Source organism: Odontomachus brunneus, unplaced genomic scaffold, assembly GCF_010583005.1.
Source record: "Odontomachus brunneus isolate Ranch 3 - 2012 unplaced genomic scaffold, Obru_v1 Obru_scaffold_047, whole genome shotgun sequence".
In the NCBI taxonomy this organism is placed as follows: Eukaryota; Metazoa; Arthropoda; class Insecta; order Hymenoptera; family Formicidae; genus Odontomachus; species Odontomachus brunneus.
The window spans coordinates 473-12,330 of NW_022639497.1; the positions used below are offsets into that span (position 1 = coordinate 473).

General features: G+C 36.2%; 1 protein-coding gene across 1 annotated transcript; it reads left to right on the forward strand.

Annotated features, from left to right (window-relative positions):
- The first annotated feature begins 3,259 nt into the window (after nucleotides 1-3,259).
- LOC116844884 (protein suppressor of forked) lies at nucleotides 3,260-9,714 on the forward strand. The gene is made up of 13 exons (XM_032817003.1): nucleotides 3,260-3,431; nucleotides 3,943-4,134; nucleotides 4,299-4,331; nucleotides 6,031-6,128; nucleotides 6,325-6,478; nucleotides 6,584-6,817; nucleotides 6,896-7,279; nucleotides 7,353-7,599; nucleotides 7,677-7,746; nucleotides 7,870-7,966; nucleotides 8,052-8,310; nucleotides 8,398-8,532; nucleotides 8,645-9,714. Exons 1-13 carry the CDS (start codon nucleotides 3,408-3,410, stop codon nucleotides 8,857-8,859), a joined length of 2,142 nt encoding a protein of 713 aa, XP_032672894.1. The 5' UTR covers nucleotides 3,260-3,407; the 3' UTR covers nucleotides 8,860-9,714.
- The last annotated feature ends 2,144 nt before the right edge of the window (nucleotides 9,715-11,858 follow it).

Genomic DNA, 11,858 nt, shown 5'->3' on the forward strand with positions numbered 1-11,858 from the left:
AATTTTCGTCATATTCATAATGTTGACGTTGACGAACAAGATGTCCATTGCGAGCTCTTTGGACTAAACTACGTATTGTCATATCAGTTGGATGTCGCCTTTCAGGAAAACGTTGAGCGTAAAGCCTTGATGCTGCATTGTAATTGCTATGACACTCCCCTAAAACTAATATAATATCAACAATCTCATTAGGACTATAATCAGCCATTCTGGAAAGGTAACTTGTGAATGTAATTACCTACATACCCTGTATGTATGTTTGGAATTTTTAAATTTAAGCAACTTTAAATAGTAAATTTTTCAATTATGCAGAAGTGAGTAAGAAAGAAAAGGAATAAAACTCTATTATTATAACAATAATTATAAATCTTAAATCAAACGTAATTGTTTAGTTTTTTTCAATCGTTGATTATTAGCATTAGGTATCGGATACCTTACGTCCGCTTCTCCCGTAGTAGAAATGGATTTCCATTTATCCTTGATATGACCTTGATATGACCTTCAAAAGGTCAGGTCGAAAAACTAAAAAATCCCTATGCTCATGTAAAAAGTGCCATTGTTTAAGAGCCCATTGTCAAGAAACAGGTTCTGCGGTCAAAAATAGGGTTTACTGATCAAAAAATGCGTTATGAGCCTCAAACAACCTTGAAAATTGACCTCAAGGTCAAGCTAGTTAAAGTGATTTACACTTTTACAATTCATTGACTTTGTTTAAGCATTATGCACATTTGTGTTACCCAGAAAACCACGTCATTTCAGAAAAAGTACACCAGATCGTTTTTCAGACATTTCACCTTCATTTTTTACCTTTCCAAGGTCGCAAAAACAATTTTTTCATAAGACAAGTTTGATGTAAAATTTTCCGCTCTTTCGAAATCCGCAGTCAAAAATAGGGTGTCCCATTAGAAAAAACCATCGTGACCTTGAAGTAACCTTCAAAATTGACCTCAAGGTCAAAACCAATGGTACAATTGAATGACCCCCTCTGTCCTGGTCAACTTTTATCTAAACCATTTTTTTGTAGATACCGTAATTTGGAAGATATTCGGATCCATAGACTAAAATGACTCACCCTGTATATCTATATATACATAAAATTAGTACACTAGGATTCATAAATGCCTTTACTAAATTATAATAGATATAACTGATACAAAAAACCAATATATAAAAATCAAACTCATATAACAAACTCATAACAAAAAACTTAAAAAAACATTTTTATATATAATAATCAGAGTAAAGTACAAAAACCTGGCGTGCCCAGATCGTATTTGGAATATCAGTTTTCACTGTAAAAATTTAAAATGTGTTTGTGGGGTGGGAGAAGAAAGGACGCATGTATGCTTGTTTTAATACGATTCGAGCACGTTAAGTTTTTGTACTTTACTCTGGTTATTATGTATAAAAATGTTTTTTTTTAGTTTTTTTTAATGAGTTTGATTTTTATATATTAATCTTTTGTATTAGTTATATCTATTGTAATTTGGTAATAATGGATCATTAGTTATAATCTATTGTAATTTTATAATAATGAATCATATACTTGGATCATTTTACTGATTTCATATATTTTAATTGAGTTTTATTTTCATAATTTTTTGGGTAAAAATGTTTTGTTAAGTTGCTTTTTTACACAACCATTTATGGAGGTTTTTAATTATGGTTTTTGTTAGGTTTTTTATAGAGGATTTTGTTAGATCTAGTTTTGTGCGATAAGTTCGCTGCTAGTTTGCTTCGTGCCTACGTCGCGCGGTCCGCTAATCAGTGGTGAGACAAGAATAGAGCGATTGGACGTTTGTCCTTTTCTAACTTACTATCATTGTACGGAAGTACAACGGGCACGAACCAGACGTATTTTATCGTTACCACCGCGAAAATGCGCCTAACGAAAGTAGTAAAGGTGCACTTTGTTAGATGGCGTCTCGAAAATGCACCTAGCTCTGGCCATTGAAATCAGGCTGGTGGCCGCTCTCATACTTCTCTGGTTTTAGCTATACTTTCTGTACCTGGGACAGCTACACATATATATTGAAGAAAGAGAAAGAGAAAATAACAAAATATAAGGATGAAATAAAGTAAAGATTCCTATTATACGGCAACGTTAATCTGGTTTAGTAACAACCATAATAAGTTTATTTTTTTTAACTGTACTGCTACACTGATGCAATAGTTAGAGTGGGGCAAATATATTTTACCTTACTTTAACTTATTGCAACAATGCAGCTTAAAAGAATAGATCAAGTAAACTGTTGCATTTAATTGGAGTTTACTTTAAAACCTAAAAAAATGTACCAATCGAATGCAAGAACTCACTCACTACTAACATGGTAATTAAAGTTACCATATAAAGAACCGTCTTCAAGTAAAGTATGGATGTAAAAAGAACAAGAGTTTTTGTGCGTAGAAAAATTTTAACCATAACCGTAATGGCTCCTGCACACAGGACGCGGTAATACTTGCCGCGCGGCGGAAGTTCGCGCGACAGTCAATCAATATGCTGCTTTCCATAATAACCTTCTAGCTCTTACGGAAAAACAACATATTGATTGGTTGTCGCGTGGACTTCCGCCGCGCGGCAAGCATTACCGCATCCTGTGTGCATAAGAACGTAAGAAAACTCTCTGACCAATCAGAGTTGATTATTCCTCGAAAGGAGAATTGGTCAGTTTTCTTACGATTTTACGGTTACAGTTTAAATTTTTCTATGTGCAATATCCCTAAGAAATTGACCAATCACATTCAAATGTGAGAAGAATAATCGACTGTGATTGGTCAATTTCTTATTCTTACTTCTTACAGTTATAGACTGTGTTCCGAAATTCACTGCCAGTGCTGAAATTCTATAAATTCTATAATTCTATAATAACATAAACTATTCTTTTCGACTGCACTTTCTGCACGTCCTTTCTATTCTTCTCTTCTGTCGTCATACCTCGAGATATGTGGTCTGTTCTTTTTAGCTGCGCTGCTGAACTGATGCAATAAATTAAAATGAGATAAGTATATGTTTTCTCACTCTAACTTATTACATCAGTTCAGCAGTACAGCTGAAAAGAACAGACCAATAATGTGTGTTCTTCTTAGCTGCACTGCTGAACTAGTGCAATAAGCTAAAGTGAGAAAAAATATACTTGTTTCATTTTAATTTATTGCACTAGTTCAGCAGCGCAGCTAAAAAGAACAGACCAATATTTATCTCACTTGGAGTGCAGAAAGTGTAGCATAGTGGTTTTAAAAAGTACAGTTGCATGCGATGTGTTGTCGCTACGCGCACGTAGAAGCCATTTTCAGCCATTCTTCGGACACATTTGGAAGCGATCTTGTGCAGTGAATACTCAAGAGCGGGTCATTCTTTTTTCACGCGTGATTAAATTGTACATCATCGATCACGATTAAGATATAAAATGGCAGAGGACAAAACAGAATTCGTAAGTATTTACACCTTCCAATTTCTTGATCCGCCCAACCATCCAACCATAATTCAGAGTTCCGGTCTAGCTGCCGTGAAGACGTGTTCGAACCTGTTTAGACCTGATGTTGTGATTTTTTTGGAAAATACGTTAAAACTATTTTCACAGAACATCTTTGCCTATCGAATAACTCGGAACTAGCATTGCTAAATTAATATAATATATCGGGTCTGTTTTCTGTTGCTGCACTACGAACTGGTGCAATAAGTTGAAGTGAGACAACCATATATTTTCTCACTCCAACTTATTGCACCAGTTCAGCAGTGCAGCAATAGAAAACAGACCCATCGGTGGAAATAGTATTAAGGGCTAGACCTTGATAGATTCCTGAACAAGTTAGAGAGAGAGAAACACACCTAACCCTAACCTTATCATAGAGTTCGTTTGGTGACGATTATGTGGCATAAAACTCTAAAAGGATCAACATACTACGTGTGAATGTAATACATGTTGAAATTTTTTTTTATAGGATTGGGGGAACGAGAAATTGCAACGTGCTCAGAAGACCGTCGACAAATCATCGTACGACTTGGAAGCATGGAGTATTCTTATCAGAGAAGCACAGAACAGACCTATCACAGAAGTGAGGCCAGTATTCGAGAAACTTGTTTCCGTGTTTCCATCGGCTGGTCGTTATTGGAAAATTTACATAGAACAAGAGGTAATGATTAGTTGTGTTGACTTTGAAAGTAACGACAGAAATTTTCTCACTGATGTTCCAACTTCATATAACAAAAAGACTAGGAATATTCTTGCATCTTTTTGTTACAAGAAAAATATTGAGATTCATGGTTGTATTTTAATCTGTATTCCTTATTTTTCCAGATGAAAATGCGGAACTTTGAAAAGGTGGAAAAGGTATGTTAACATAAATTCTATGAATTTGCAAATTTAGTGTATATAGGTTATGTATATTTATATGTTATTAATTAAATTAGCTCTGTGTGCATACATGTCCCCAAAAGAATGGCACACAGAAAATTCAGTTTGAACAGCTAGATAAACCCACAATGAAGTACTTTATGAGTTAACATCTCACAATGAAGTCTACTTTTTGCATTGCAATTAAAGTCACTGAATTTTGTATCGGTGGATGTGAGAGATGGATTTTTTGCAATTTCCATTATATTTTAATCGATTTTAAGGACTTTAGCACGCGGGTTTTTTTACTTTGTTATAAAGTTAACGTTCCCAATTTAAACGCTGTCTCCACAAGAATGGGTGTTTTGTTCTGTCGCTGTAGTGTAACAGGCTAGAACTTTAGGGTATTACTAACACACAATGTCCGAATATTATCATACAATGTGACTTTAAGCACTTTGCATATTATATGAGGTGAATAAAAAGACTATTTCACCACAAGCCAATTATTTCATTGATTAATAACTGATCTGTTGATATGTTCGGGAGGTTGTTTTCTTTGGCGAGCGATTTTCTTTTGCGTTATTTGCTATAAGATTCGCTTTTTCAAAGTGCACTGTTAACATAGCGAAGCAAAGCTGAAGAAGGCAACTTTCTGAATATAATAGCCTTATATTCCTTCCTGCAGTATATACTTTTGTTTTCGTGTAGGACGCGTTTTATCGTAAGTCGATATCGTTTTACGAACGTTACCGCGAAGAAGGTTGAATTTGTAAACAGGAACAATTGCATTATGTGAATATAAAGTCCTAAAACAGATTGAGTCACAAGACTTGGAGGAGTGTATGTCTTATGACGAAATTTCATTTAATTATGAGTACAAAAGGTTCCACTATTCACCTTCCCTCTGAACAATATTTGAGACAATTCAGATCTCATGAAAGCTCAAATATTGTGAACGCTTCTAGAGGTAGCATAAAGTGATAAAGTAATTTAGTAGTCTCAGAAAAGATACATTTTTCATGTTTATACATTCTGATCTGTTGTATTATTGATGCATCACCTTATGCTGCTTCATATTGTCTTCATTTTTTTATAATGTCTTGGGATCACTCATTTCCGGATCCCGCATAGGTTCATTTTTTTTTATAATCGGCCCCACATGCAGAAAATAAATAAATTTTTCATTTTGTGGGGCTACTCCGTGTGTGTGTTAGACTATAACACGGCACATATAGTATTATTATTATTATTATATAAAACGCATAAAGAATATTTCATTCATTATTGATACTATTAAAAAATTCACATGTTTATGCAATAAACTATTCATAATTGATGCATTGGTGCATTATTATTTATCCCAATTTATACGTAGAAACATTATTGTTACGATGGTAACAATTGTTACGATTGTAAACGATGGTGACTGTAATTTGCTTAATAAATTCTGCCTGTTAACACATATATTTCTGACAATATTCCAATGTATGATATATCCCGTGGCTCATGTAAATATAATGTTTAAATATGTGTATAAGTAAAACTTGCCTGTATGGGTAAGTAACTTGGTAGATATATATGCATATATATCTTCCTCTGGGACCATACTAAGATGAATTTTAATATTTTCAGTGTATTTTTTTTACCATTAACTGCTATAATACATTTCTAAAATGTCTGTTTTGTCTGACAGCTTTTCCAAAGGTGCCTCATGAAAATATTAAATATTGAATTGTGGAAACTGTACCTTTCTTATGTCAAAGAAACAAAAGCGAGTCTAACTACTTATAAGTAAGTATAAAGAAGTGCTTTTTTAGAAATATATAAATTGTATGAAGTGTAAGCATGTAAACTTTATATTTCTTTCTTTTCATTTTGTCGAAAGTGTTATGAATGATAGTCTAGAAATTGCTTACTTGTTTTATGAAATCAAATATTTGTTCATAAGACAAAAAAGGAAGAGAGATTAATCGCGATATTTTTCTAGAGAAAAAATGGCACAAGCTTACGACTTTGCATTAGATAAAATCGGAATGGACATACACTCCTATAGCATTTGGAACGATTACGTAATGTTTCTGAAGAGCGTGGACGCGGTTGGATCATATGCTGAGAATCAGAAAATTAGTGCCGTGCGAAAGGTAACATGTTTCATATAAATATTTTCGAGCAGTCTATAACTGATGTGATAAATTCAACGGCTTCCGAACAATCTGATTGCAACTGTGATAATGATCGTGTCGTAGGTCTATCAACGAGGTGTGATCAACCCCATGATAAACATGGAGCAGCTGTGGAAAGACTACATGTCGTTTGAACAGAACATCAACCCAATAATCGCGGAAAAGATGGCGATCGAGAGATCACGGGACTACATGAACGCTAGACGCGTCGCCAAAGAATTGGAAGCTGTCACAAGAGGACTGAATCGAAGCGCACCCAGTATCCCTCCAACTGGTCATCCTGAGGAAGTAAAGCAGGTACTTTTTTCCTTTTCCGCGATTTGACGTCTTTCTTTTTGTCCTTTATCAACTTACGCGCGATACTCTCTCATGTAGGTCGAGTTATGGAAGAAATACATCGCGTGGGAGCGTAGTAATCCTCTCAGAACAGAAGATACTTCGCTCGTTGCGCGCAGAGTTATGTTCGCGATCGAACAGTGTCTTCTCTGTTTGGGTCATCATCCCGCGGTGTGGCATCAGGCTGCGCACTTTTTAGAACTAAGTTCCAAGATACTGACGGAAAAGGGGGATGTAAACGCGGCTAAGAATCTCAGCGACGAGGCCGCTACCATGTTCGAGAGAGCTACGAACACGCTGTTGTCGAAGAATATGTTGCTGTACTTCGCTCACGCGGATTTCGAAGAGGGCAGAGTTAAGTACGAGAAGGTGCATCAGATCTATCAGAAATTCCTCGATATACTCGACATAGATCCTACTCTGGTTCGTATATTTGTATAGTATCTGATCACGATGCTGAGGAACGTGCTAAAATATTTGCTCTCTATCTATACAGGCGTACGTACAGTATATGAAATTCGCGAGAAGAGCGGAAGGTATAAAGTCCGCGAGGACGGTGTTCAAACGAGCGCGAGAAGACGCAAGATGCAAGCATCACGTTTACGTTGCTGCCGCCTTGATGGAATATTACTGCACTAAAGACAAAAATATAGCATTCCGTATTTTCGAGTTAGGTTTAAAGAAATTCGGAGATAATCCTGATTATATCCTCTGTTACATCGATTACTTATCACATCTAAACGGTAAGTAATTTGCTACACGTGAAGTTATATGCTAAACTTTTTAAACGTTGTTATTAATAAAATGTATTATATTGCAGAGGATAACAACACGAGAGTCCTATTTGAGCGAGTATTATCTTCTGGTAGTTTAGAGCCGGAAAAATCAGTGTACGTATATAGAATATCGAAACTTTTTGCTTTATCCTACTGTACTTTTGTCTGTTACAAATAAACGAACGTATTTTTATTGTTACGTATTTTTATTGTTATAAAAATACACATCTCTTACAGGGACATATGGAATCGTTTTCTGGAATTCGAATCTAACATCGGAGATCTAGCCAGTATCGTGAAAGTCGAGAAGAGACGAAGCGCAGTGTTAGAAAAGGTTATTATCAGTCTGTTGTTTTACGAGAAACGACAAACAATTTAATTACTCACATTTCAATTATTGCTCTCTTTTCATCTATTAGATCAAGGAATTCGAAGGCAAAGAGACTGCACAGTTGGTAGACAGATATAAATTCTTAGATCTATATCCATGCACGCCTATGGAACTGAGGTCGATTGGTTATATGGAAGTGTCTAACGTTGCCAGAAACTCTATAGGAGCTTTGCCCCGTGTACCTGATCCGGAAGAAGCGATCGCGTCTTTGCCAAGGCCCGATTTATCACAAATGATTCCGTACAAACCAAAAGTAAACGCCCTGCCTGGTGAACATCCAGTACAAGGTAGGTATTTGCATATGTATCTTCGTTTATTTAACAAATATAGCCGACGCGGAAAATTTATATATCATATTTGTTATTATATTATAGGCGGTTCATTTCCATTACCACCGGCTGCGGCTCAATTGTGCACTATGTTGCCGCCCCCCGGTTGTTTCAGAGGCCCGTTTGTCGCCGTTGATTTACTTATAGATGTTTTTAGTAGAATCCAATTACCCGACCATGGTAATAAAATAATACTCAAATATGTATAATTTCGATTCCTTTTCAAAGACTATTAGATACTTTTCAGAGACTTTAAAGACATATATTATACTATCGATGAAATTGATTACAGCTCCGTTACCTGTGGCGGATAACGGTTGCGACACGAAGCTATTCGACCTCGCGAAATCCGTGCATTGGATCGTAGACGAGAGTAACGACGGCATGAGCGGCGGAACGAAGCGTAGACGTACCCGTTTAGGTGGCGATGACAGCGAGGAGGAAGATTTACCACCTCCACCTGCGAACGACATTTATCGCCAAAGACAACAGAAACGAGTGAAATGAACGCGAGAGATGTAGGAAAAAGATGTTGATCATAAGTATATGTTGATATGATGTCGATTTGATATCGATGTGATATTTTTACATATTATTTCGTTCCTCGCGGGAATATCGTTGCCTAATTGAATTATTACTGCGAGACGTATAACAATTACTAAATTCATCATGTGACGCTGTGCACGATATTTTCGAGTGCTATGTACTCAGAAATCTCATCATTGCATATTAGATATATATTCTTTTTCATATATGCATACGATTGTTTATATGACGTTACAAGAAGACGGAATTAAAAACTATGTAATCAAATGTATCCATTTCACGCGATATGTTGTGTAAAATAAATAATATAAGTTTCATTTGTATTAATATGATAAAATTCATATTAAATAATGTTATTTTTTAAATAAACTATAGCAATATATTTGCAATATCAAGAGAGAAAAATACTGCTCATAATTCCTAGTAAAAAAGAATGTATAATCCATACATAGAATAAGTCGGCGAGTTTTCACGATTTTTACGTAAATACCGATCTTGTCGAAATATCACGACGCATTTTTACAAATTATTTTGCTGAAAAAGAAGACATTCGATGGACAAATAAAAAGCTGGACGCGGATGTGATCCTTTTGGGAAAGAGACCTCCGAATTAATATAGTGCGATGTTTTCCATTCGAAGAAAATAATACGGTCGTTTTGTTATACGCGATCTGCAACTTTGATTAGTCTGTAAGCTTTATTATTAACGATTGTCGAAATTGTATCTACTATTTTCAGCCCAAACTTTTACCTTAATATTCATTTAAATATATGTAACTCACCATACAGGACCAATAAACGGTTAATGTGATCTTATATTATTTCTTCTCAGAATATGACAATTCCTCCTATATCAGTCTCCAATTTATTAATTTGAACAAATTTACACCGATAAATAAAATGCACAGAGTTATGCGTCGTCGTGGAGAACCGGTATGTACAAAAATATGAATTATCATTCGATCTCTGAGATGGAATTTCTATGCTGAAGAAGAAAGATCTTTCCTCATGTCGTTTGTCAGCCTCATTACTCTCATTTCAAAATGTACTCAGAGAAGCTCACTCTGCTACGCGGACACTCGAGTCGGTTAACAGATTCGAGGTATTAACGCTTCAATGAAGTAAATAGTTCGTCATCAGCGCTTCTCGCGGCCAAGGTAGACTTTGTTAGTAGGTACAACTTTACGATAAGGGCGCAATTAAACTTTGATCACTATTCCTAGTTCGAGTGGCTGGTAATGGCCCCCTTGGGTTAACGGTAAATTGGGCTGCGGGCTTCGAAAATAGTTGGCGTCCGCTGTTAGAGCTGCACCGAAAACTTGATAAACGACCGAAATCTGCACGAAACCGCGCGCCGGTTTGTCAGCCATTTCCACAAATCCCGTCGGACGAAAAAAAAAGAAGAAATCGGCTCGCCGTTGGATGAACAAAAAGCCGGACACAAGCACGACCACTTGCGGGAAAGGATACAGCGAATTAAAATTTATACGGCGACGTTTGTTTTCCACGTCGAGAGACGGGTCTCGGCGTTCGTAAGGCACGGAAAGGATCCGGTGTGTCTAATTTCCTGCGGCGTGTAGCAACGCTCCGTTATGAATAGACTTTTGACCGACACGTTAAACTCGCGGTTAACTGCGCGTACACCGGCCCGCTTTATCGTCTTAATTACCGCTGAATGAAGCGCATGTGATGAGCGCGAGGGTATCCAAACTCTATTACGCGCACATAAATCCTCGAGCGTTTGACGCGCAACTACGGCATACTTGCGCGTCCATCTATCTTAGGACGGGATACCACCTCGCGCGCTTGTACTCTTCTGCAGCCGCCTGCGCCATCGAGATTCACCCTGATGAGAGCGTAACATGCGTCCCCCTCCCGCGGGAAATCGATGTTGCACTCCTGTCGGTGTGACTAATTACGCCGGCTCGTTCATCATATTTCGGTAAACGCGACGGGATCACGCATAAGATGGGGATTTCGTTGTTGTGTCTCGATGTAACAGACTCGATTATCGCAATCCGGCGTCGAATTGTTTAGATTGACGATTGATCGAAAGATCATTCAATTTAACGGCCTTTGAATAGCTAGAGGCAACGTTTCGCAACATTTTTGCTCTAAAAAATTCATATTTGGGTCATCCTACAATTTAGCAGCCAACATAAAGAGAATTTCGTAGTAAAATTTACTACAGAATTTTTTAACCAAGAAATATATTCTGTTTTAAATTATTACTCCTCCGTTTTATATGTGTTATATTCTAAAACCTGAAAATTTACTATTAAAAAATTTACAATGTTTTTTAGCAAAATAAACTTTATTGACAATATATTCTTGTACCAAAAATCATAGTAAAATTAAAAAAAAATTTCTATGAAAGAAGGTATATTTTTTTCCGTACAGCAATTAAGTAATTATGTAGATCATTATGAGTGTTAGAATGAAAATAGGAAAATGATATAAATATTGCACACATGATTATAGAGTGTACTTAATACTCATATTAACAAGTTGTAGTCCTAGTGAAGCTGATTTACTATTTTCTTTCACTTAAATTTACAACATAAAAATCTATATTATTTATAGGATAATCTAAATATAAACCGCGTTGTTCACTGGTTACTATTTGCCGTATTTAGCCTACTTGCCGTATTTAGACTAAATTCTTTTGCAATGTTAATTTGGCTAGTTCCAAAATCTGGAGCATTTCCTATGTAAATATACCAATAATTTCATTTTTACTTTAGCAGATTCTAACTTGAGTTAACGTAATCACGAGGATTAATTTAGAAGAGCGCTATTACGAGTAAGCAGCTTTTTCTTGCTATCGATTCCAAATTCGCGCACCGAGAAATTCATTAATCTGCCGTTAAGGCAACTCGAACGACGATAGTCACCCTGTGTGTCGCGCAAGACGTTGATATGTCACACGCAAATTGATCGTCGCGAAGACGGTAGAAGGA

Coding starts and splice junctions, on each gene's coding strand:
- LOC116844884 (XM_032817003.1), top strand. CDS start 3,408: ATGGCAGAGGACAAAACAGAATTC. Junction 4,135..4,298: donor AAATTTACATAGAACAAGAG/GTAATGATTAGT, acceptor TTATTTTTCCAG/ATGAAAATGCGGAACTTTGA. Junction 6,479..6,583: donor AAATTAGTGCCGTGCGAAAG/GTAACATGTTTC, acceptor ATCGTGTCGTAG/GTCTATCAACGAGGTGTGAT.